General features: G+C 43.2%; 1 protein-coding gene across 1 annotated transcript in view; it reads left to right on the forward strand.

Moving 5' to 3' along the window:
• Window positions 1–26,831, forward strand: part of THOC2 (THO complex subunit 2) — a 282,137-nt gene that overhangs the window by 71,218 nt on the left and 184,088 nt on the right. The window contains exons 11-13 of the mRNA XM_082263317.1: window positions 5,191–5,363; window positions 15,820–16,015; window positions 22,614–22,655. Coding sequence (XP_082119443.1) covers window positions 5,191–5,363; window positions 15,820–16,015; window positions 22,614–22,655 — 411 coding nt within the window. The remainder of the gene's footprint in view (window positions 1–5,190; window positions 5,364–15,819; window positions 16,016–22,613; window positions 22,656–26,831) is intronic.

A 26,831-nucleotide genomic window follows, 5' to 3' on the forward strand; every position in this document is an offset into this window, starting at 1 on the left:
TATAAGCAGCATAAATGCTCATTCCACTCAACAGCAGATGGTTAGCGTGGGACAAGATTTAGGCTCGGTTCACATATATGCGAATCTGATGCAATTTGATCTGCATCCGATTAGTATTACGTGAACCAAACCCGCTTTCTATGGAGCGGTGCAGTGGCAGTGCAAATTTTTTTTTTTTCTTTTTTTTTAAAAGAGGCCTTTGCCTTTTCTGAGCACTGTGGTGCCGTTTTAGATACAAATTCCAGGCTCATTGCCTTCTATGGGAATGCTTCTGAATTGCATGTCCTCAGTTTTGAACTCAAATTGAGGAAAAAACAGCGTGGCGGCCCCCTCCCAGTCCATATAAGAATATAAGGCCCTTCGGTTCTGGTATGGAATTTAAAGGGAACCACGCGCAATTTAAAAAAAATGGTATGGACCTGAACCATACCAGGCCGCATGGGGGGGGGGTTTGCTTTGGGGGTAAGCCCCCCTCCCCAAAGCAACTTGTCCTCACGATGATGTTGATGGGGACAAGGACCTCTTGCCCACAAACCTGGCTGGGGGTTTGCAGGCAGCTGGTTTATCAGAACCTGGAGGCCCCCTTTAACAAGGGTGCACTCAGATCCTGCCCCCCCCCATGTGAATGTGTAGGGGGTACATTGAATAAAAACAGACCGTTTTGACGAGTCCTTTTTTGAAAAATGCCCACTGGTGTATATCCATTGTCCATCACGATGAATGCTGCTGAGACCTGAAAAAAAAAAAAGCTCTGTACCCATCAATGGCTGCCACCTTCTGACGCTTCTTAAACAACTGAAGGACGGGACCACCAAGCAACCTCACTCAGTGGCTCCGCTCCGTGTGATGTCGACCCAGCATGCATCGAATCATGACGTCAGGGGGCGAAACCACTGGGTGACATTCCACCATTGCCTGGTGGATTCATCAGGTCATTGTTCAAGCCTATTCCCTACAATGTTGGGTCCCCTTATTTGCTGGTAAGGCCCACCAAATAGGTCTGTAGGTGTTTTTGGCATCAAACATCTGTTTGCAGATATGAAAGACTGCCACATAGTCCTCTGTGAACAGATTTGCTAAGTTTTACCAGGTGTATGCTCAAGCTTCTGTTGATGACTTTGGCTGTAAGGCTCTACAAGCAGCTGTCTAGTTAGGGCCTTATTCCCCTATTTGTTTGTGGGCCTCTTGGCAGTGTGTTGAGTTGTTAACTCCTTTTTTTGTTTAAGTTTGGATGTTCCTGATGTGTAGGAATATGCCTGTGTCCTATACTGTGCAATCAACAAATAGTTTTTTTTAACTTAACTGTAAAATCAATTTCTTGATCCATTTCAAGTACAATGCAAGATATAGGATCCACCCCACTCTGTTTATCCTCGTATAAATGAAAATTGGAGGGTTTATGTGGGGTTCTTTAAAGCGTTGTTTCAGCTGGGGGGAAAAAAAAAAAGACTTTTAATATATAGACACTTGTCTGTCCAGGGAGCCTGCAATTTCAGCACCCCAGCTGATTTTTGGATCCACTGCTGGGTGCTGCAGCCGCCATTTAATCTAAGGGAAACCAGCAGTGAAGCCTTTCGGCTTCACAGCCGGTTTCCAACTGCGTGAAGTGGCCTGTGCACTCTAATTGACTCGGCAGCTGGGGAAGGAGCCCGTACTTCCAGAAGTGGGAAAGGGTACCTGTTACAACCTCCTGTCTGAAAGGTGCCAGATGTGGCACCGGAACGGGGGAGGAAGCCGATGAGCTGAAGTTCAACTTTTGCGTGGAACTCCACTTTTAAAGTTGGATTTGCCAGTGTCCAATCATGCAAAGGTAGCCACCTATAACCCAGCTTTCTAAGAATATGGATCTCCTGTACTGTACTTCAAGTAAAGAAGTCGACCACATTATCTTGTTTTTAAAGCATTCGGACCAAATTACATTCTCACACTTTTCATTGCATAATATTGTTTTTTCGCTTTGTTTTTATTAACACAAGTTATATTTTACATTTATAAAACTGCCTCCAGTGCCCTAATGTTATCTTTCTAATTGCCTTTGAGTGCTGTATATTGTGAGTGTTATTCTGATGTTTTTCTTTAGTTCTCCTTTTTTTAAATTGGATTGTGTAAAATGATTTCATGGTTTGTTTAGTTTAGTGCCGTGAATGTAAATAAAATTGCAGAACTATACTCGAGAGGCAGCACAAATGAGTAGAACCAAAATCTTAATTCATATTTTATTGTTGAATGAAGCATAATTTGATTATATGCTCACTGGTAAAATTATTAACTCACAAAGAAAGTTCATTATTTCTAAACATGCCAGGATATTATTTACTACTTACAGTTTTGTAATTTGATGTCTTTATTTCTATAGAGTTATTTTAAGTAGTTAGCTTTTTTGGCTGCTTTTTCCCCCCCAAACTTTGATCTAAAAATTACCCGATACAATTTGTTACCTCTTACAGTTCTCAATATAGAGGGTAAACCAAAAGTTTCTTCTTTGTACAGGCTTAAAAAGTCCATTGCACCACCATAAACATGTTCTTTCTCCATTCCTCCATAGGACAAAGTGCACGTAGTCCTTTTGTTCCTTTTTGATAGGTGCTTTGCATTCAGAGATTCACATATGGAAGGCTGTAGTAGTTCTTAAAGTGACACTGCCAAAAAGAAAAAATGCTAACGTGTATAAAGCTCTAACCGTTTTTATTACCCCTTCTACGTTTGAAGTGGAGCCCAGTAGAGCAAAACATTTCTGAGGGAGACTGGGAGCAGGCAGATATTTTTATTTTATTGCAGAGGAGACAGCCTTCTGCAATATCGAGTCTGTCTGCTTGCATATTTTTAAATAAAGACTTTAGTTCTGCTTTAAATTCTGAGCCGTTCTGAACTGCAAAGCTCTGACTATACCACATAGTGTTGAAGCATATCCTTTCCTTCCCTTTTTCTAACACATGTTCTTATTAGCCTATCTGGGCTGGCGACTGCCACAACTGCTGGAGCCTTTGCTCATTCAGAGCGACTTGGTATTCAGTTTTAAAGTAGAAAGGTCCCCAGCTATGAGAAACCCAGGATGTGTGTGGCCATCGTCCCTGAATCAGTACAAAAAACAGGAGGGTCCCCCTGGGGTTGGGACTATGTAGGCAACCACACTTAAAATAGCATAAAAAGTATATTTATTTGGTTACATTAAAAAGATCAATCGATCATAATATACAAACAAATGTAGTACAAGACCAACATGGAGATGAATAGGTATGAAACCTAAAATGATAAAATCAGAAATAATGGTGACTGATATACAGTGTGGCTCACAAAAAGTGAGTGAGTAAGCATGTGGAAATTCTCCAAACCCGATGCGTTTCAGGTAGGAATACCTTTCTACAGGGGTATGTTGATGGAGTGATATGATTTCCTAAATTGTATTAATAGAAACTAAATATGGTCACTTTAATTGAATAACAGTTGTAATCATCATTTGCATATATGTAAACAATAGAGAAGTTAAATATCTGCGTACCAGATGTATTTAGGAGGCTGCAAGGTGGCCGCAAACAGTTAAAATCAAAGAAAGCGTTTAATAGTCCGCTGTGGGCAACAATGTCCGCAGAGTGGTATTGCCTGCAAGAAGGCCGCAGATGGGCAGAGGCTGCAGCATTCCCCGGAGGTCTAGCAAGGATTCCAGATACAGGGGCCGGTGTATTGTCCTTCAGATGATAGAGTGCAAATATCTATCAAAAGAAAATGTAGGGAATAATATGCTGATGTGGCTCTATGGACGGACAGAAATGAGCAAGAGTAAACCAGCATGTTGCATACCTGTGTATAGATCTTCAGGTTTGAATGAGATGTTAATTCACAAGGGCGTAGGAGGACGATGCAAATATGTCAACACAAAATGTATTTGGATCAGAAGCCTAAAGGAAAAATGGGGAAAAATATGGCAAGTTCTAGTATGATTGCCAAGAGGCATGAAGTAGCAAAGTATATAAGAAAAAGAAGGGAGACTTACAAGGTTTCATGCAACCTGGTGCTGAAACCGGGCTTGGAGGATTTCCACATGCTTACTCACTTTTTGTGAGGCACACTATATAATTTGCCATTATTTGTGATTTTATCATTCATTTTAGGTTTCATACCTATTTATCTCCATGTTTGTCTTGTATGCCATTTGTTTGTATCCATTTGTATATTATGATCGATTGATCTTTTTAATGTAACCAAATAAAATTATTTTTTTTTACTATTGGAAGTGTGGTTGCCTACATAGTCCCAACCCCAGGGGGACCCTCCTGTTTTTTGGTATTCAGTTATAGAGGTAGCAGTGATTGCTAATGTGAGCACCCATCTTAGAGGTAAATGAGCTACAGGTAGGCAGAAGACCCATTTGTTTAAGCAGTCATTTGGAAAATTAAAGAGAATGCAAGGTGATTATGTAGATGACCAGATGTTGAAACAAAGGTGCACCCAAGGAACACCTCAAGTTGTCCAAAACTGCCAAATAAATGGGTTAGGAATATGTAATGTTTCCACTCCTGAAAGTTTTTTTTTTTTTTTTTTTTTTTTTTTTATTCCCAAAACTGTGCACGATCTCTAATGTAATTATTGCTGAGTAATTGGTTAGTGCATTGCTACATAACTGCATCTCACTGAAAATATTGTAATGGGGATATTTCTATTATGTTAGCAGGTTCTCGCAGCCTCTTGTGGCTTTTCATTAACACTTCGCTTTGAGACATTAAAGTTATACTTACCTGCTCTGTGCATTTGCTTTTACACAAAGCATCCCTGGTCCTCCTCTTTTCCGGTCCCTCTTCTGTGCTCATGGCCCCTCCCTCCTGTTGAGTGCTGCTTGCTGTGGAGGCACTCAAGCTGAGTCACAGCTCCTTGTGTCCATTCAGATAGAGCTGCGACTTGGCCCTGACCCTCTCTCTCCTGATTGACTGACTGTGACAGCAGCAGGAGCGAATCGCATCGCGCTGCTGTCTCAGCCAATGGGGTTGGTTGTCCCGTGTAGCTGAGAAACTCCTGCAACATCACTGGATAGAGATGGGCTCAGGTAAGTATTAGGGGGGCCGAGGGGTGCTGCTGCACACAGAAGGTTTTTTTAATTTGACTATTTTTATCAGTGGATTGAATTTATTCATACGTGTGCTATAAAATGCTACATACAGAAATAAAATATTTAGTCACTAATATACTTGTTTGCAGGCTACTGACAACCAGAAGCTTGGTTTACTTGAAGCACTACTGAAGATTGGAGACTGGCAGCATGCTCAAAACATAATGGATCAGATGCCCCCCTTTTACGCCACCTCCCATAAATCTATTGCAATAGCACTGTGTCACCTTATTCATATAACTATTGAGCCTCTCTATCGAAGGTAAGTTAGAGTTTAAGTTAAAAATAAATTCTGATCTTTTGACCCAGGTGTTTAGCACTTTGATATATTCCCTTTAAACAGATATACTAAAGCAGATCTGAAGTGTTATATCTAGGCATGTCTCTGTCATACCTAGCAAAGTCTCTGTAAAGATTGGTGCTAACCAGGAAAGTGTGAGGTTTTTCAGTGCAGCACATTTTTCTAAATATTTCACAGGTTATCCGATATTAGTAATGTAAATGTAATAGCAGGTTCTGGCTGTTGATAAAGAGCCCAGCCATGTATGGAGTTGTGGAGATCACTTCACGCAGAAGATTTGCTATGGTTTACTTTACTAAACCTATACTTGAGGTCTAAAGTCCAGCTTGTTTTTGGGAACTGCTGGTATGTGATGTGTAACTATTATAATTGTCACCTTTGCTGGACAAACTCCTCTATATGTAAATGTGGGAAAAAATGTAAAAGAAGGCATGTAGAATAAAATTTGAATTACCGTGCTGATTACTATCTACACAAGTATTAACCATATAGTTATCATATTACAATATTTCTATTTCGTTCATTGATGGGACACCGCTGCTCATCTTCTTGATAGTTGGGTTATACTGCCTCCTACAGGAGTAGGACACTAGGCAGGAAAAAGCTTGACTACGCCTATGGGGCAGTCCCAGGGGGTATACTCCCACTCTTAGCTATAGGCATAAAGTTTTTTTTTTTTTTTTTCTGCCTAGTCAAGAGTAAGTACCTAGTTCCTAGCTGGGATCTCTGGTCCTGGCAATGTTTTACCTTTTTTTTTTTTTTTTTTTTTTTAAATTGAATTTTTTTTTCCCGATCTTGATTTTGTTCCTGTGAGAATCTACTATCAACTGCTGGACCGGGCGAAGGACTGGAAAATCTAGATCTAGCGGGTCCCCCAGTGTGGCCAGCGATTGCGCGCAGGTCTTGGCCTGTTTTGCAGCGTTCCTCCTGGCTGACAACCTCCCCTATTCTAATGGAGCAGTGGTCTGTCAGGAGCGGTGCCCACCCTGTTCCTGGTATGGTAAGTAGCTGCCCCCTCCCCTCTAACCTTGGAGGTTTTTTTCGGGTGGACGTGGGCCCCTCCCTGGTATAGAAGGACCCCCGGGTTCCCCTCCTTCCCACACAGCATTCTTCCCTCTTTTCTTGGTTGTCCTCTGGGGACTTGTTATCCCCCATCTGCCTACACCCCCCCCCCCTATGGGGTGGCCATACCTTTCAGGTCCGTCTGGGGTGATGAGCTGATGATGGGGGTGGGGGAGGAGCGTGCTTTGTGACATCTAAATTTGGGAGGCGGCTGTACCTGGTGTGGGCTCCTGCCAGGGCTCCCCTTCTTGCTGGGATCATGTTCGGTGCTCCTGGGGTCCCCCCCAGGGCCCCCAAGAGCCGCGTGGCGCCACCATTTTCTTGGGGGCTTTTGTGCTGGGGATCGGCGGCTATGTTTGTGTAGCCTCGATGGCCATTTTATAGTGTTTTTTCATTGAAAAAACGCAACGGACATGTTTTTGAAGCTATGGGGGCGGTGATTTCAGCGCTGGGAGCCCCTCCTTATCCCCTAGTGCTGACTCCTGGATCTTTCTCTTCTGGATCACCGCATGGTGTGCAGTTTGCCTGGTGCTGTAAGTGCCTGATCGGTGGTGGCGAGTTTTTTTGTGGGGTGTTTTCCTCTTTCTCTCTGCTGTAGCAGCAGAAGTGCTCTGTGCTGGACCCTGTGGTACCGCCAGCATGGTGGGGGTGCCTCTAGCAGTGTTATACACTTTTTTTTGTGTGGGTCCTGCTCTTCACTAATGAAGTCCCTGGAGCACATTTCCCCACCTGATCCGCTCTCAGAGGCTGCCCGGCTCTCCGGTCCCACCAATCTGACTGCACTGACAGCGATCCTGGAGTCCTTAGTGTCCAAAGTGGATTTGGTCCTGGGAAAACGGGCTACCAAAAAGCGCCCCCTGCCTTCCTCTGCATCATCAGTCTTGTCAGATCCTGAATCTGATTTGGCCGTTGCGAATGAGAGTTAACCATCTGGGTCTGCGTCCACGCACCCTGCGTGCTCAGATAGTGAGGATGATTTTTATCTTCCTCTAGCCGCGCATAAAAAGGAGCTGTGGATGCGCTGATTGTGCATGAAACTTTAAAGATGAGGATGCGGCTGATGCTGCGTTGGAGGTGGCGGTCTCCATTGGCACCCACAGGCTCTCCAAGATCGGGAGGTTGTTCCCCTTTCCTGCTTACTTTGATAATATTGTCACTAAACAGTGGGGTTGTTCAACACGCACCTTTGCGGTTCCTAAGCGTTTTGCGTTGCAATATCCTTATGAGGATTCCTTGCTTAAAAAGTGGACGGTCCCACCTGTTGTGGACTTGCCGGTTTCCAGGTTAAATAAAGCCACCTTTATTTAATCTGGATGAGTCCCGTGACCTTTTAAAGATCCGGCTGATAGGCGGTTCGAGGCTCTGATCTGCCATATGTTTACTGTGGCTGGTTCGGCACTTAGGCCGGTATTAACTATTGCTCTGGTGAGTGGGCTAAACTTTTACACCGGGACCTGGAGGGGAAACCGCTTCCCCCTGACTTTGCGGAGCTGGCTGATCAATTGGTCCAGGGGCTACAGTTTGTCTGTGATGCCTCTTTGGATGGGGCTCCCTTGATTTCCAGACTGTCTGTCTCGACAGTGGTCCTTCGCCATATTATCTGGCTGAAATGCTGGTCTGCGGTTCAGACTTCTAAGAAGGTCTTAGCTGATATCCCATTTGTGGGGGGGATCGCCTTTTTTGGAGCTTCCTTGGATGAAGCCCTTCTTCCACAGGCTTCCAAGGGCAAGGAGCCCCGTCAAAGATGGGGACCATTCTTCTCAGATCACAAGAGGCCTTTTTGTCCCTCAGGGTCTCAAGACAAGGGATCTAAGCCCTTCAGAGCCTTCTCCGGAGGTTTGAGGGCCAGGTCTGTAAGTCACGAGTGGGCTCTTCCAGACCTGCGAACAAGGCTTTCTCTGCATCTGACGGGGTGGGAGGACATCTTTGCTGGTTTCCAGATCCGTGGACCTGCCTTGTACAGGACAAGTGGATGCACTAAGTCATTCGGTCTGGCTACAGATCGAGTTTCGGTCTTCACCTCCGGAAAAGTTCTTCCCTTCCAACCTGCACTTGTCCCTAGATCACTTACGGGGTCTCTTTGGGGCGGTGCAAGACTTGTTACGTCAAGGGGTGATGGTCCCAGTTCTGACTCCGGAACGTTTTCAGGGGTTTTACTCAAACCTGTTCACAGTTCCCAGGAAGGAAGGCAAGGTACGTCCAAATCTGGACCTCAGGGCGCTAAACCGCTTTGTGCGGGTACAGAAGTTCCAAATGGAACGCATGGTTTTGGTATCTATACATCAGGGGATTTTCTTGCTTCTATCGGCATCAAGGACGCCTACCCTCTTTGCCGTGGGCGAGGAGCATTATCAGTTTGTGGCGTTACCTTTTGATCTTGCCTCCATTTTTTGGTTCTTCATGAAAGTGTTGGCCATGGTACTAGCAGTATTGCGTCAGCGAGGAGCGCAGTACTGGGTTACCTGGATGAACATCTTCTGCGAACAAGGTCTCCGACTTCTCTGATGGACAACTTGGAGATTAGTCTGCGAATTCTGAGGAAGTTTGGTTGGATTCCGATTCTGTTTAGCCAGGTTGTGAGAGGGTCCCTGATCTGGGGACTTCATTTTCCGGCACTTAGACAGGGAAATCACGTTCAGTGTCCAGAGTCCAGACGATTAATGTATTGGAACTCCGAGCAATCAGACTTTGTCTAGATCATTGGACAGTTCACCTTCAGGGATGTCCGGTATGCACTTATTTGGACAATGCCACGGCCGTGGCCTATGTCAATCACCAAGGGGGAACAAGAAGTACCGTGGCGGCTCGGAAAGTAGCCGTCATTCCAAGGTGGGCAGAACGGTTCATTCCTGCCCTCTTTGCTGTGCACAATCCAGGAGTGGAAAATTGGCAGGCGGACTATCTCAGTCAACAGGTGTTAGACCAAGGAGAGTGATCACATCATCAGGAGGTGTTCCAACAGTTGTCTCCTTTGTGGGTCTCCCGAGGTGGATCTGTTGGCCTCTCGCCTCAACTGAAAAGTATGAACATTGTGGCAAAATCTCGGGATCCTTTTATCCATCTAGCAGATGCCTTAATGGCTCCCTGGAGTCAGTACCGTCTGATATACGCCTTTCCACCTTTCGATATACGCCTTTCCACCTTTCAAGCTTCTGCCAAGACTCCTGCACAGGACGAGGCAGAAGGGATTCTGGTCATCCTAGTGGCTCCAGACCGGCTCCGCCGGTCTCGGTACGCTGATCTGGTGCTGCTGATCACCGATACTCCTTGAAGCCTTGCTCTCGGGAAGATCTGCTGTCCCAAGGACCAATCTTCCATCCTGCTTTACGGTCGCTGGCTTTAATGGCTTGGTTGCTGAAAGCCAGGTGCTGAAGGATAGAGGGATCTCTGAATTGATGATTCCTACGCGGTTAAAAGCTAGAAAATCTACTTCTAGAAAGATTTACCATCGTACTTGGAAGTCGTACATTACGTGGTGACTCGGATTTTGGCTTTCCTCTAGCGAGGGGTCGAGCAGTGTCTGTCCTTGAATACCTTCAAGGGCCAGATCTCAGACTTGGCTATTTTCTTTCAACGTTGCTTACAAGTTTAAAATCAGTATTTTTTGCTAGAAAATTACTTTAAAACCCCCAAACATTATATTTATATAGATGTAAAGATTATATATCTATAATGTTTGTGGGTTTTAAGTAATTTTCTAGCAAAAAAATACTGATTTCACACTTTTAAACAACGTTGAAAGAAAATGGCTATATATATATATATTTAGCAGAAACCATAGAGAATAAAATGGCAATCGTTGCAATCTTTATGTCGCAATGTATTTGTGCAGAAGTCTTTCAAAAGCAGTTTTTGGTGAAAAAATACACTTTCTAATAAATTTTAAAAAAACGTAACAGTGTTGGCCAATTTTTTGGTATAATGTAAAAGGTTACGCCGAGATTTGTGATCTGAGCAGAAAAAAGGCATTCAGGAGGTAGTAGGATCACCTCCCTGGACACCTGACAGCAGCTACTTGGCTGCCCTATGAAAAATGATCCACTGTGGGGTGCTTTTCAGAGCATTGTCTAGTGTGAACCTAGCCTAACTGACCTCCTTAATGGAGAAAAAAAATATAATTTAGGATCCAACTTATTTTGTTTTTATTTGACAAGGAATATACTTCCTGATTTTGTTTGTCTTGTTTTGACTTGTGTAGATTTCCTTTATCTTCACTTACAGCACACAAAGTAGACCTAAACAAATGATTTGGGCTATGATTTGGGCTACAATTTGGGACCTTTTCACTTGTTCATGGAGCAGACAAGCATTATGTCCTTGTTTCACTTCAAAGGTTGAACCCAAAAGCTGATTTCACAATACAACACACTGCTGGAACGCTTTAAAAGTCCAGCAGCTGTCCATTGCCGGCTGTGGTAGGGCAGTGTGGTGCACAATTGAGCGCATCACACGGCTCCCCCTTTTTTTTTTTTTTTTTGTGTACAGCAGCGTAAAGTGGTACAGTGCCATTCAGTTTAGCACGGTGTAATGAGATTAAATGCAGCATGCTGAAGCCCAGCCCTAGGCTGCGTTGCAGTGTGATTGGGACCCATAAGTAACAATTGTTATGCATGTCCTTGTGGTGACAGACATTTTTACAATGCAGTTAAACGTCTGTCACTGTACAGTGTGAATTAGCCCTAAATGATATGATCCTTTTTTAAAAAGAGCTAGCGATGGGACATGGGCAAAAGCTTTTGTCATTTTCCAGCTAGGGTATTGAAAATCTCAAATTAATAACTTAGGAATACATTGTACATGCGGAGATATATACACAGCATGTACTTTTATGTATTTTTTTTTTTTTCTTTTAATTTTTCCCAATTTTCAAAACCGTTGCCAAATTTAACTTTAATGAATGTTGCAATTTTGAGGAAGTCTGTTAAGAAAAATTGTGAACATAGTGCATCAACTGTTGGCATAAAGGCCATTTTCTTAACCATTTTACCCATGTTTGTTAAAGGTGAATTCCAACCAGCAGAGTTGAGGTAATTAGGATGTGGCATGTGTGACGGTATGCGAGGTGAGGTAGTAGATAATCGCTATATTTCACCTCGCATACGTTCTGTAGTGAGAGACTGAACCAGAATCTGGCCCGAGTTTTTCCATCCTCTGTGACAGGCTAGTTTCCGGTCCAGAGATTGTGGGTTACCCGAGTCCATGCTCAGGTGGACTTTAAATGAACAGGAAGAGACACAGGAATGCTCTGGCCTGAGACTCGGAAGGGAATCCGAGAGAGGAGCTCTCTTTGGACTTTCAAAAGAAAAGGTTTGCTTTACCATCTGATTTTGTGGGTGATGGGGACCAGCCCCACACTGTATAGTAAGAAAAACTGTTTAGTTTAGCGCCTGACGGCAAGGATTTATTTTACGGTTGTTTTTGCATATTTGCAAACCTCTGCTAAATAAAGCTGGCAATCCACCATACTTTAAAGAAATTACCTGCATGCTGGCCTTACTTTCCTGGAAAAGGTGATCCCCGTGAGCTAATCTCCCACACAAGGCAAAATAAGTCTTCAAATATACCTCTAATTTTCACTTTTATAGCTCAAAGCCACGTTCTTCCAGATCATATGCATGTTGGGGAAACCCAAAACTCCTGGGTTTCAGTAACAATTTGGCTGCTGAAGCCAGATTGAAAAGTAGATGTATTTTATTATACAAGCATGTAGGTAGAGCAGCACAATACATAGGGTTGGTTTCAAAAGTATTGCTCTAACTCACTAAGGACTTCTAATACAATTTATATGTTTGGAAGTGGGTGGCACGTAGCAATCTAAACTTTCTTTGAAGACACATCTGTGTCTCTGGTGAAATTCTTTGAGATGTGGATGGTCATTCACATAGGCTTGTCACTTCCAGTGACTCTTTGGAGGAACAGGTCTTAAAACCTGCGAGAATATAATCTTCCCAGGAGGTGTAAATAGCATTTCAACACAAGCAATACAGCTGTTACACAACATGACTTCTAACAAAATATTCATCCAAGGTATCTATCTGCTTAATCACAAATAAATGTTTGTTAAATAAAATGGCTATTCCATTTTCCCTCTCAAGCAATACCATCCCCCATTTTTTATTTATTTTTTTTGCCTAGGTTTTGGACAGTTGCTGTAGACCTATATTAACTCACAAAAGTGAGTACGCCCCTCACATTTTTGTGAATATTTTATTATATCTTTTTTCATGTGACCACACTGAAGAAATAACCTACAAATATGTGTAGCGCAAACCCAAAAAGTTGGTGCATATAAATTAATTATACCATGTTAACCCTCCTCTTATGTTAGAATTCCGTTACTATCCATGATGTTAGGGTCAGTTTTGACCCGTGTTTTAAATCAGCCATAAAATACCCTCTGAATAATTATTTATCATCAAATTTGTTTCTTACCTCTTGGTTACCTTGTTAGGCTTCTTTATCCTTGAAAAGATTGGTTTTAATATTTTTGGTGTGACCCCTAGACCTTTCTTTTGATAGCATACCAGGAAAAGAGATGGGCCCCTCCCTAACTACAGCTCACAGGGTTGAGAGGGGATTGGCTGTCACTGTTACTAAGCAGAGAGAGTGTTTATGATTTCAGTTTTGGCACTTATTAGTGTCCTAAAATCCTATATTATAACTGGGTCAGAATTGACCCTAACACCATGAACGTCTTAATTTTCACCACAGTATTTTATAATTTAGTGAAAAGGATTATTTTTCTATTACATTGTTTAAATAGAGGTTCCTGACAAAGTAAAAAAATCTTGATGCAATAAACAAATTTATGTGATACTTATAGACATTCAAAACCTGAAAACGGGTCAGTTTTGACCCTAACACAAGAGGAGGGTTAATATAACCGTATAATAAAATCAATCAAAATGATTAATCAGCATATATATATATATATATATATATATATATAATCCAAGGTGGTTAATCAAATAACAGATAAAAAATGTAATTAATATATAAAATTGAGTCCATAGGAGTCCATTTAAACAGTCCAAGTAGATGTGCAAAAAAGGAAATAAGAAAGGAACCACAAGTCCCAGCAGACGAATACCACTCCTTTACTGAATATAGGAAAAAGGCACCCGTGGATGAATCACCATATATCCAAAAAAGCTGCTTACCAGATATAAATGGTCACCCAATTGAACGGATAGACCTCAGCACGCTTAATTAGCAATGATGGAATCTGCCAGGTGTAATTCGGTACAGCATGTAGTATAAAGGCATTTAATATCAGATACTCAGAGGCCATGTATAGAAGAAAATGAGTAAGGACATAGCGTGATACCGTACAGACAATCTCATTTATTAAAAGCAAAGTTTACCCTCACATGTTAAACGCCATTAGGGGACATGTATCCCAAACAAACAATGCTGAGGAGCAAGAAAAATGCATCGTCCCCATATTCACCCGTAAAGGCCGGCTCTGGGGGCCTGGTTGCGTCACGTCTGACTCCACCCAGGTCTGACTCCCCCGGGTGCAGTCAGACATGACGCAACCGCGCCTCCAGAGCCGGCCTTTACGAGTGAATGCGGGGACACTGCATTTTTCTTGCTCTTCAGCGTTGTTTGTTTGGGATACATGTCTACTAATGGCGTTTTAACATGTGAGTGTAAAGTTTGCAAATCGCATGCAATGTCTGGCATCGAATATGTGTGAACCGTTTCTAAACCGCTGGCAACAAAAGTGAGTACACCCCTAAGTGAAAATGTCCAAATTGAGCTGAAGGTGTCAATGTTGTGTGACCACCATTATTTTCCAGCACTGCCTTAACCCTCTTGGGCATGGAGTTCACCAGAGCTTCAGAGGTTGCCACTGGAGTCTTCTTCCTATCCTCCATGATGACATCACGTAGCTGGTGGATGTTGAGACCTTGCGCTCCTCCACTTTCTGTTTGAGAATGCCCCACAAATATCAATGGGGTTTAAGTCTGGAGACATGCTTGGCCAGTTTATCACTTTTACCCTCAGCTTCTTTAGCAAGGCAGTGGTCATCTTGGAGATGTGTTTGGGGTAGTTATCATGTTAAAATACTGCCCTTTGGCCCAGTCTCAAAAGGGAGGGATCATGTTCTGCTTCAGTATGTCACAGTACTTGTTGGCATTCATGGTTCCCTCAATGAACTGTAGTGCTGGCAGCACTCATGCAGTCCCAGACCATGGCACTCCCACCACCCTGCTTGACTATAGGCAAGACACACTTGTCTTTGTACTCCTCACCTGGTTGCCGCCACACATGCTTGACACCATCTGAATCAAATAAGTTTTATCTTCGTCTCATCAGACCACAAGACATGGTTCCAGTAATCTATGTGCTTAGTCTGCTTGTCTACAGCAAACAGTTTGCGGGCTTTCTTGTGCATCATCTTTAGAAGAGGCTTCCTTCAGGGACGACAGCAAAGCAGACCAATTTGATGCAGTGTGTGGCCTGAGCACTGACAGGCTGACCACCCCCCCCCCCCCACACCCCTTCAACCTCTGCAGCAATGCTGGCAGCACTCATACGTCTATTTCCCAAAAGACAACCTCTGGATTTGACACTGAGCACATGCACTCAACTTCTTTGGTCGTCCATGGCAAGGCCTGTTCTGAGTGGAACCTGTCCTGTAAAATTACTGTATGGTCTTGGCCACCGTGCTGCAGCTCAGTTTCAGGGTCTTGGCAATCTTCTTATAGCCTAGGCTATCTTTTTGTAGAGCAACAATTCTTTCTTTCAGATCCTCAGAGAGTTCTTTGCCATGAGGTGCCATGTTGAACTTCCAGTGACTAGTATGAGAGTGAGAGCGATAACACCAAATTTACACACCTGCTCCCCTTTCATACCTGAGATCTTGTAACACTAACAAGTCACATGACACTGGGGAGGGAAAATGGCTAGTTGGGCCAATTTGGACATTTTCACGTAGGGGTGTGCTCACTTTTGTTGCCAGCAGTTTAGACATTAATGGCTGTTGAGTTATTTTGAGGGGACAGCAAATTTACACTGGTATACAAGCTGTACACTCACTACTTTACATTGTAGCAAAGTGTCATTTCGTCAGTGTTACAAGAAAAGATATACTAAAAGATTTACAAAAATGTGAGGGGTGTACTCACTTTTTGTGAGATACTGTATATGGGTCCACGATGAGGTGGCATCATGCGGTACTTTGGTATGGTTGACTGTGGTCATTAAGGGAATACTGTTGTTTTTTTTTTTTTTTTTTTTTTTTTTATATAATCAATCATACTCTGGTGCTAAATAATATACTCCCAAATGCACACAAACTAAAATAAATGGCCTTGTTTGTAACGAGCGTATGACTTTTGTTTTCTAGGGTGGGAGTGCCGAAAGGTGCCAAGGGATCTCGGGTGTCCCCTTTGCACAGCCAAAAAGCACCAAAACCAGTAGAGTGCTTTGAGGATTTAAGAAGGGATGTATTCAACATGCTATGTTTCCTCGGCCCACATCTATCACATGATCCTATTTTGCTGGCCAAAATTGTTAGACTGGGCAAAGCTTTAATGAAGGAGGTTTGTATTTATTTTTATTATTCATGTAAAAATAGATGTTGGTGTCTTATAGATTATCTGTCACAGTAAGTACATATGCACAGACACTTAAAAGCATAACTTTTTTTTTTTTTTTACATTTTGGATAGAGTGGAGAGGGATTAGAAAATGTGTCCATTTTTATTGCTGTCCTCCTTAAGGAGATGCACCCTCTTTATTTGTCCTGTTTAACATAATGATTGAAGATAAAAGTAAAAGAAAATCCTAAATCTTAGGTTGTCCCCAGAAAAGTAATAGTGGGGAATAATTTCAATGGGGACACTAGTTCTGGTGACTTGGGGGTCCCCAAAGAATTCCCTTAATTTGCAGGGATTTTCTCTCACTTCTGATTTGGCCTGGAGATAGGAAGTGAAGGCAAATCTCCGCAATGGGACACAGGTGGCAAAAAAATAAAAATCACAGGTTATAACCCTCTTCTACTCTATCCAAAATGGGGGGGGGGGGGGGGGAAAGGAAAAAAAAAAGTTTTGTCTATCGTTCTACTTTAAACATACACCCTATTTCCAGTGTGCCTAATGCTGAGATTTTGGGATATGCTTCCTCAATAGGATTTGCGACGTCTTGTATCTGTTCAGTTGTTCAATGCACTGTATTGTTAATGGCTTTAATGCTGCTTCCTAAAATGCTGAAGCACTCTTTTTATAAAGCAGTTCTTGTTTCAGCTTTTGTTGGTTACTAGAATATATTCACCATCTTATTTATTTAATGTTGGCTGTGTTCTTCATTCTGTAGTTGACTTTGTTTTTTGATAATGGTTTTCTATGTTTATTCTTGATTTAAACCTTGGTGTAAAGCATCTTATTTTTAAGAGTATGGATTGGTGGTTAGTAATCCTAGGAAAACAATTAACCCTCCTTAAATCCTTGGTAAGTTTTAGTGTAGAACAAAACTAGAAAAATACAAAATACAGGACATATCAAACTGTCGTATAGTATCATAAGTATACAAAAATTCAAGAAACAAGGAGTTAATCCCTTAGCCACAGCATACAAACATTTCCCTTTTTTTTTTTTTTTATATATATTAAACCAACCAACCCATGAGTACATGCAAATCATTTTCAATTCACTGGTGAAACATATAATTGTAAGGAGTGAGAACAGATCACAGCGATCGCAGGAGTAAGAAACGTACGATAACAGACCATCATACCAAAAGTATCATTTATCAGGAGAGACCTCCTCCATCCCCCACCAAACCTTTGTGTGCCCACTATACCATGCCTCTCCGACATCAAGAGATCCCGAAACTGGGGCCACCCAGTCCTGCCACAGTTGATCAAATTTTTTTAGGACAACCTCATGCCAGATATGTTAACTTACACAGTGGTAATGCCTGATTGGTAAGTTTCACCCACGCCCCTTCCCCAGGAGGATCTGGTTTCTTCCAACGTAGCACTATTATCTTTTTTGCATAAAAGATTAGGATTTATAACTGGAACTTCTGGGATTGCCTAAGATCCTCCTCCCTCCCCAGATTCCCCAACAAGCATCTGTCTGGGGTACAGATATTCGGAAGAGCCAGCTTCTCTAATATAAATGTGCAGATCCCTTTCCAAAACTCCTGCACCTTCAGACACCTCCAAACCATATGAAAGAAGTCCCTGGTTTCCGCGTGGCATCTCTGATATTCTGGGAATTGGACTCTCCCCATTTTATATAATCTGTACGGAGTATAGTTTTAACTGCACCACCTTATCCCCTGCCGCATTAATTCACGAAAATTGAGACCCAACCACTTCCTCCCAGGTTTCTTCCTCCAGGTGTGGCAGATCAGATTGCCACCAAGTTTTAATTTTAGTTAATCTTGTGGCACAGCCAGTCATCAGAAGAGCGTAAAATTTAGAAATGAGTTTTGTGTGATCAGCATTCATTAGCTCCTTCTCCAGCTGCGAGGGAACCAGATGTACATCCCTCAGTCTGAACTACGCTGCCACCGTGTGCCTAAGCTGTTGATATTGGAACCAGTAATTGGATGGTACACCCAACTCCGCCCTAAACATGGGTAAAGTTTTGAAAGTATGAGCAGAAAATAACTGATGTGCATATTTAAGTTCAAAATTCGTCCATCTCAGAGGTTTGACCATTTTATAGCATTCCTGCAGATTCGGGTTGAACCATAAAGGGGCATTGGGGGACCTATTGAGGGGCGACCCCCCCCCCCCCCAAACTGTTTGTTACACATATGAGTAACTTTATAATAAAGTTTCAGAATTGCTGCCACCTCCTCTGAGGGATATGGGCCCTACCCACTGGATTCTTCTACCTCCAACAGTCCACCAGGCTATATTTATCAGCAGATGCTGCCAAAGGGGAAGAAGCAGAGGCACCCCCCTGGTATCTGTCCAAATCTGGGACATAACAGAATTAAAGTCTCCCGCAAATAAAACCAGCCCTTCCGTTACTTCCAGAAGTTGAACCATGACACTGCCCCAAAAAGTCACAGTAAACGGAGGGGGAACATACAGAGCCATAAAAGTATAAGTAGCATTGTCAATTTGCAGTACAGTGATAACAAATCATCCATATTCATCTGTGACCACATGTTTGATCGTGCAGCTGAGGAACGTTGAGATTAGAATCCTCACACCTCTAGCATAATTAGAGAAGGTGTCGTGAAAACTGTGGGCAATAAATGCTCTTTTCAGAGCCATAACCTTGGAGCCGGTCAGATGTCTCCTGTAAGAAAATCACCTGAGGTCTATATTTTTGGACATAATTAAAAACGAAGGATCGCTCAAGCCCATCATTGAGGCCTCTAACATTCCGGGACAAGACAGTTAAGGTTTCATAGCCATTTGTACTCAACATTATCAAGAGCAACAATTCTCAAACACAGGTTCCTCATAGGTAGCTGCGAGAAAAAAATATACTCTGTCTCTCCCTACTAGGAAAGAGGAATTCAACAGGAGCAGGTAAAGAGTAGCCTCCTTCCTTGACAAAGGTGACATCCTCCATTCCACTGGCACTTTCTATGTTCAGGATCTTCCCAAGGAATCCAGCCACTGGTCAGCCTCCGCAGGATCATGAAAGAAAAAAAAACTGTACTTTGCCTTTATGCACTACTCTCAGCTTGGCTGGGTACAGCATGCTATAAGAAAGGTGCCTTTCCCTGAGGCGTTTTTCACATGACAGAACGCAGCTCTCTGCTTTTGCTTCACAGCAGAAAAATCAGGAAAGATTGTAATGACATTATTGTTGAATTGTTAATCCGCCATCTCTCGGGCCTTTCTCAAAGCAGCATCCCCGTCCCGAAAATGCAGAATGCGTGCCAACAGTGGTCTTGGCCTAACCCCAGGGATGGGAGCCCAGGATGGAATTCGCTGAGCACACTCTATAGCTAACAGTTGTGAGAAGGTTTCTGCACCTAAGGAGGCCTTCAGCCACTCTGTGAGGAACTCCTTCTGCTGTCTCCCCTCCGCTACCTCAGGGAACCATAGAAATCTGAGGTTATTACGGCGCAGGCGGTCTTCCATATATCCCAACTTCGCCGCCTGTGCCATTTTGTTCAGCCTGTATATCTCTAATGTCTGCTGGTAGAGGGAAGACCTCATCCTCAGAGTACTAATGCGTTGCCCAGCATTGGATACCCGGTGTCTAAGCTTATGTACGTCCTCCTTTAACAAAGAGAAGTCCACTCTCAGGGCATCAATGTGAGTAGTTAAAGATGATTGACAGTGTTTAATGTCCTCCATAATTTGTGCTAAAGTGGGTTCTGTTACCTTATCGTGAGCCTTCTCAATATCAGCCTCACTTGCCAATGTCTCAGGCTGCATGTCCAGCCAGTCTTCCGGACCCTCCTGCCAGCATTTCCCTGAGATGAGCGAGGCTCCGCTCTCCGGAGACAAAGTGCGGGTGCCATTTTGGACATGCCCAGGTCAACGTGGGGGTCGATGTTCCGGGGACATCGGGATGTCCCTGCCATACTTCACCATCACAATCGAGTGTAGGGAGTTTCAGGAATCTGCACGGTAAATTTCAGCCCTCAGCATGGTCTGGGTGTCACAGGATTCGTTTCAGGATCAGTGCGGGGCGGCAGAGCAGAGAGAAAAGCTCCTCACATCCACATCATAGAAGTCGGACACGCCCCCCTCCTTCAATACTTAAATTCTTGAAGCGACCCTTGCATTTGCACTGCAAGGGTTAGTTAAAAGATTAATGTAAAGTTAATATCCTTATTGTACAGTACAGGACGCAGGGTACATATTTACTATGGGATTTAATCATCTATGGCAGTGGTCCTCAACCCTGGTCCTCGGGGGCCCACTAACAGGCCAGGTTTGCAAGATAATCAAGCACAGTGATACCATGATCTTTAAACCAGGTATTGGTAATTTTGACCAGGTGGACAGGGGCCAAGTCATGCAGGAAAATGAATTTAACATCTCCTCCATAAAGCTGGTCAGCATAGGGAAGCATGAAGTGCTCTATAATTTCCTGGAAGAGGGCTACGCTGACTTTGGACTTGATAAAACACAGTGGACCAACACCAGCAGAAAACATGGTTCCCCAAGTCATCACTGACTGTGGAAACCTCACACAAGACCTCATGCAACTTGCATTCTGTGCCTCTCCAGTCTTCCTCCAGACTCTGGTACATTTTTTTTTACAAATGAAATGCGGTACAAATTAAAATGCAAATTTAAATTTTTCCACTGTTGGTGATGGGAAGTGGAAAGTGAGAAGTGAAGGCTGCTATCAAAGCAACCTGGGCTTCTATAACACCTCAGCAGTGCCACAGGCTTATCGCCTCCCTGCCACGCTGCATTGATGCAGTAATACATGCTAAAGGAGCCCCCACCAAATATTGAGTACTAAACTGAACATGGACATAACTTTTCAGTAGGCCAACATTTCTGTATTAAAAATCTTTTTTTTTTTTTTTTTAATTGGTCTAATGTAGTAATCGAATTTTCTGAGATACTGAATTTGGATATTTTTCTAGTTTTAAGCCATAATTATCAAAATTAAAAATAAATGCTTGAAATATATCACTCTGTGTATAACGCATCTATATAAAATGAGTTTGATATCAAAGTAATTCAATACAAATATGAATCAACTTTGATGATATTCGACTTTTATGACGGTAGTGTACGAGTTAGGAATGTGTTAGGTTGCTTCAGGAGCATAAAGCATGGCTTTCCTACAAACGGGTCTTGGCCAGAATTTAGCTCTCGCAATCCTTAAAGGGTATTTCTCGGCCTTCAGTAAAGGTACTGAAAGATTCCTTTTCATAAGTCTGTGCTTTCAGAAGCTGTAGCAGTGTTGGAGATCTTACAATGTCTAACGCTTGGATACAATTAAAAGTATATTTCCATGTTTGCAGCCAATTTGGAATCACGCCTACAGCATTTTTTGTTTCATGTTCCCATTCACATAGCATAACTAAAAAAAAAAAGAAAAAAAAAATTACAAATTGCTGCCCACCTTTTTTTTTTTTTTTTTTTTTTTTTTTTCTGAAGACTTCTAGGACTGAAAAAATACTGCTTAGTTTTATTCTCTAATGTTAATAGGACCGTTAATAGGACCGGGGAGTATAAAATATACTGGGGGCAGATTGGTTATCCACTAGATGTTAACACTGTCTGCCCAAACAAAGGGTATAGATCTAAAAGCAACTTTTTTTTTTTTTTGCTGTAGCAACTGGAAGAAAATTAGATTTACTTTTATTTTTTCTACTTTGTCTCTATTCATAATTAAACTAAAAAGTATCCCACTATGCTAAAAAAAAGTTATACTGCATACTTGCCCTACTGCTAAAATCCACTGTTTTGAAGTTAAGATTACTTTACTTAAAAATCCTGCATTTGACATTTTCTGGAGTACTTGATGCCTGAGTTCCCTTCTGAGCATTGTGGACTGATTCACTTGAATACAGGACACCGTAATAAGGTAAGGGCGCCAGAGGAAACAATAGAGTGCAACCTGGGGCCTGGTACCCTTCATACCTGGAAGGGTGCTGGATCCTAAGGATCTGTCTACCATCCCTTCCCAATTTTGTCCCATAGTGGGGGACTCTAGAGAAATTGAAAATTCCATTCCCAGAAGTGTTGGTAAAGGATTATTCAGTAAACTTGTCTCTTAAAGACAGCTAAGCTTGGCTGCAGTGGGTAATGGGACAGGTGAGCGTTTAATTCTTTTCTTTGCAGGTTGGGCTTTTGTGTTGTGTGTTTTTTTTTTTTTTTTTTTTTTTGTAAATTGAAACAGTTGTTTTAACTAATGTAAAGTATAATATCTTTGTGGGTAAGCTTGTTTACCTTTTAAATTGGGTAAAGCTAAATCCATGCAATGTAATCTACTTTCTCCATTGTGACTGTTTCCTTTATCACAAGTTCATTTTTGTTGGAAACTCCAGGCACTCTAGTGTAGTTCTGATAATTAAATCTCTCTCTTCATATCCTCCTGTGAGCTGTTCTTGTGCCTATTTCTCAGTGTATAGATAATTGTTTGTTTACTTAGTGGAAAAGTCTATCATTGTAGTATTTCATCATGCATTTAGTCCATCTAGTTAAGAGAAACTGCAAACCTTGTAATTTGTTATGGCTTTTTGTTTCCAGTTTCAATCTGATGCAAGCAAAGGAGAAGATAAAGAAAAAATGGTGAGTATGCTGTTTGGAAAATGGGGGGGGGGGGGGGGGGGGATTTGTTACTAGCCATACTTTAAACCTTACTGAAAACTTCTTCCCCTGTGGCCCTAATTAGGATTGCACGTGTAACCATACCAAACAGTACAGGGTAGGGGTGTGCCTTCTCACCCTTTTTTGCTCCAGGCATAGAACCCCCTAGCTGCTCATGTTAGAATCCTAACCTATCCTATCCTCCAATTCCCATACACCTCAATCTTAAGCTGGGCGTAAATGGATCATAATTCTGGCGGTTCAGTAGGGACCAGCCAAATTTTGATCCGTGTTTGGCCACTTTGACTGAATAGAAGTACATCTACTGATAAGCTTCTGTTCAACCACCCTGTCAGTATTTTCTCACTTGACCAGTGCAGCAGGCAATAGGCTGCAGAACTGATTTGTATATTCTGACAGCTGGGAAGTTTGCCTGTTGTTGGAATACATCGATGCAAACGGAGGATTCTCCCATCCACATCGAATGGATGATGGAATCGGGTCAGTTTTTTATTTTTTTTTCATCCCACTGGTTGAAAACCATTGTTTGGCCAGTTTAATTTCTTCAAATATCTGGGGATTTAACTTTATCTTTAAACCTCTCCCTTCTCCTCTATTTATAGGGAAAATGTCTTACTCTTTTATATAGAGACATTAAAAAGTTGCTTTCCATTTAGAAGGCATACAACATTTCCATCCAGGGCTGAAAAGCAACTGTTATATGACAATGTTGCCGAAACGATTGGTAGCATATCAAATAAAAACAATCACTGTGCCTACCTCACATCTTAAAAAGACACAAAACTACCTCCTCAACTTATAAAATTGCAAACAAAAAAAATTGCAGGAATTTCAAATTGGTCCCATATTTTCCATAACTAAGGAAACCTAGCATTTCCAACCATTACCAAATATTTTAGCTGTTCAGATAAGAACACTGGCCTTCTTATCCACTTTATATGTTTATAAACTGTGGACTTAAGTGGAGAACCCTAATTGCATGTTGTGGAACAGTAGTAGCAATGTAACCATCAAAACTTCTCCATTCCATAGGATGCATTAAAAATATATGGCGGGATACAAACAATGCTCACGTCTGACATCAAATGTCTGTTATGACTTTTCTGTAACGTTTATTTAATCCTGAATGCCATTAAATGCATATAGTACTTGGTTCTTTTTGCATCAGTGTTCCTGGTAAAGTGATTGTAAAGTCTCGCTATGGGGGCACCCGAGCCGAGCTGCAGCTTTGTGCGTCCATTCAGACACAGACCTGTGGTCCTGCCCCACCCTTTCTCTCTCCTGATTGGCTCACTGACTTACAGTTGCGGGAGCCAATGGCATCGTGGCTGCATCTCAGCCAATAAGGAGGGAGAGTCCCAGGAGGGCCTCGTGGACATTGCTGGACAGAGAAGAGGCACAGGTAAGTATTATGGGTGCTGGGGGGAGGGGGGGCTGCTACACACAGAAGACTTTTTATCTTAATGCATAGAATGCATTAAGATAAAAAAAAACCTTTCTGACTTTACAGCTCCTTTTTAAGGTTTTTCAAGCCCCTCTTTATATTTTTTTTTTTTTTTTATAGCTACAGCTTCACCCTATTTTTAAAGCTCAGCTCCACGAAAATGAATAGGACCATTCTCCCAAGCAATGTAAGGCTTAAACCGCCTGATTCCTCAGTTCAGCCCCATCCAGCACTGTTAGTTTCTTTCAAGCTTTTTTCTGTGGCTGAATCCTCTGAATTGCCATGTGCAATACAGGAACATCAACTCTGTATTATCCTTCTAAGAGTCGTACAGAGACAACTGTAGGGAACGGGTTGCATTGTTGTAGGGTTCCTGATGGAGCGAAGAGTAAGGTAACTAATTTCTCCTTAATTCCTGGCCCTAGACTAAATGAGTATTTTACCCCTTATGTGGCGGAGGGGGGGATTTTTTAAATGTTTTCCAGAGTTGGTCTTAAAGCCCAAATTGTTGAATTATGGGCATTCCTATGGAAGGAAGCACAGCCAGCCCTGAACCCTGCACTCTTTCTAAGATGATAGTTATTTTAATATATTTTCATAATGGTAAAAGATTACTCAGCCTCTACGCTCTCTATTAGCAGCTGCTTGTAGACATGCTGTGTGCTACCCTGGTCGATGGATCATATAGCTCCACTGAACTGTTTTATCTTTCACTGTGCTGTATTGTCAAGAGGAACTTGAGACACAAGACCCCACTATGCAAACAAACTGATGGCCGCTATCAAAGCAACCTCGGCCATTACTGGCCGGCGAGTGAAACACCTCACGAGGACACACACGACCGGGTTGCGGCCTGAGTTGCAGCATACCTCTGGCCTGCATCACCCTTCATTCCAAGATGGGGAGGGGATCTGCCCCGAGTGTTGCCCGCACGATCCTCGTGTGCCTTTCCTACTCTGATGACACTCCCTCCCCAATTGTAGTCACCTGCTCTAGCTACCCCAGCCCTCCTGGCTGTGCTGAGTATGGGGTGTGTGAGAGCTGTGGTTGGAGGGAGGTGGGGGGGGGGTGCGCGCCCCGTTGGGGGATCTATTTGCTAGTGCCTTAACGCCCTTGGGAGGGGGGGGGGAGTGGAGGAGGGTCCTTGACCAGAGCCCTGCCCCGTGCTGGATGAGATACCTGATGTGTGCCTAGGGTCTAGGGAGTTGCGCGCTCGCCACTTGGCACCTCCATTTTCCCACAGCTGACTGCAAGGGAGCTCGGCGGCCATGTTTTAGTAGTTCTCATTAAAGTCTATAGGCGACCATTTTCTTGTAGCCTATTGGAGCGGTGCCCAGCGGTGGGCCTTTAGTGCCGACCCAGCGGTTTTCTCTTTCTCTCTGACCGGCGTGGAGCAAGCAGTTTGATGCCTTCTCTCTCCCTACAAAAGCGATGGTGGTGAGTCCCTGGAGCTATATATTCTTCCTCCTCCTGCTATAGCAGCGCTGGTTGGTGCGCTGGGACCTGTATGGCTTGCGTTACTGTGGTGGTTGATTTTTCACAGCGTTTTTCTCAGTCTTTTTGTGCAAACACTGTTGGTGGTCTCCACTGGTGGCCATGATGGCAGTTCTGCAGTCACCAGTGTCAAAAGTGACTATGGCTCTACAAAAGAGACTTGGTGAGGATGAGTCCTCTTCCACTACATCTGCGCAAGAGAGAGCACTGATTGTGTCGGCGCTGGGAAACTCTAAAAATGGAGGACACTTCTAATGCTGCGTCAGCCGTGCCGGTGCAATTTGTTACCGCAGACCTTCCAAGGTCACTAAGGTATTCCCCTTTCCCGCCTATTTTGACGAGATTGTCGCTGGTCAGTGGTGTTCCCCGAAACTCATGGTTGGAATGCCTAAACGTTTCGCTAGGAGGTATCCTTTTGAGGAGTCTCTCAGACAGTCCCACCTGTGGTGGACTCTCAGGTTTCCAGATTAAATAAGGTTACCAGTGGAGGATGCTCCGTCCTTTAAAGACTCTGTAGACAGGCTGAATCGCTGGTCCGCCATCTTTTCACCGTGATCGGTTCAATTTTAAGGCCGGTGTTCACCATTCCCTTTGTCTCTCAGACCTTAACGGAATGGGCAAGGCTTCTGCCCCAGGATTTGGACGGGGGTCAACATTCCCCTGAGCTGGCAGGATTGGCGGACCAGCTGATACAGGGGCTACAGTATATCTGTGATGCCTCTCTGGACGTGGCCCCATTAGCCTGCAGGGCGTCTGCGACTGCAGTGACGCTTCGCCGCATGATTTGACTGAAATGCTGGTCTGCGGACCAGGCTTCCAAAAAGATGCTGATGGATCTTCCCTTCATGGGGGATGGTCTGTTCAGAGCTTCTATTGAGGGGATCATGAAAGGTCTTGCGTGAGGAAAGAGCACTCTGCTTCTACGGGTCACAAAAAGCAGAGAGCCTCGCTGCAAACGTGGTTCTGTCTTCTCGGCCCACAGGTAGCCCTTTCGTCCCGTGGGGTTGCAGGGCAAGGGTTCTAATTCCTCTTGTACTTTCTGGAGGTTCCAAGAGACCCTGGGTTGATAAATCAAAAGCGGCTTCTGCTGGGCCTGCAGATAAGTCCTCCTCAGCCTGAAGGGGCGCCCTCACCTGTACTTGAGCTCTTCGCTTCTTTCCGGACCCGTGGACCTCCTTCCTTCAAGACAAATGGGTTCC

The sequence above is a fragment of the Pelophylax lessonae genome (genome assembly GCF_965119305.1).
Source record: "Pelophylax lessonae genome assembly, chromosome: 7".
Lineage (NCBI taxonomy): Eukaryota > Metazoa > Chordata > Amphibia > Anura > Ranidae > Pelophylax > Pelophylax lessonae.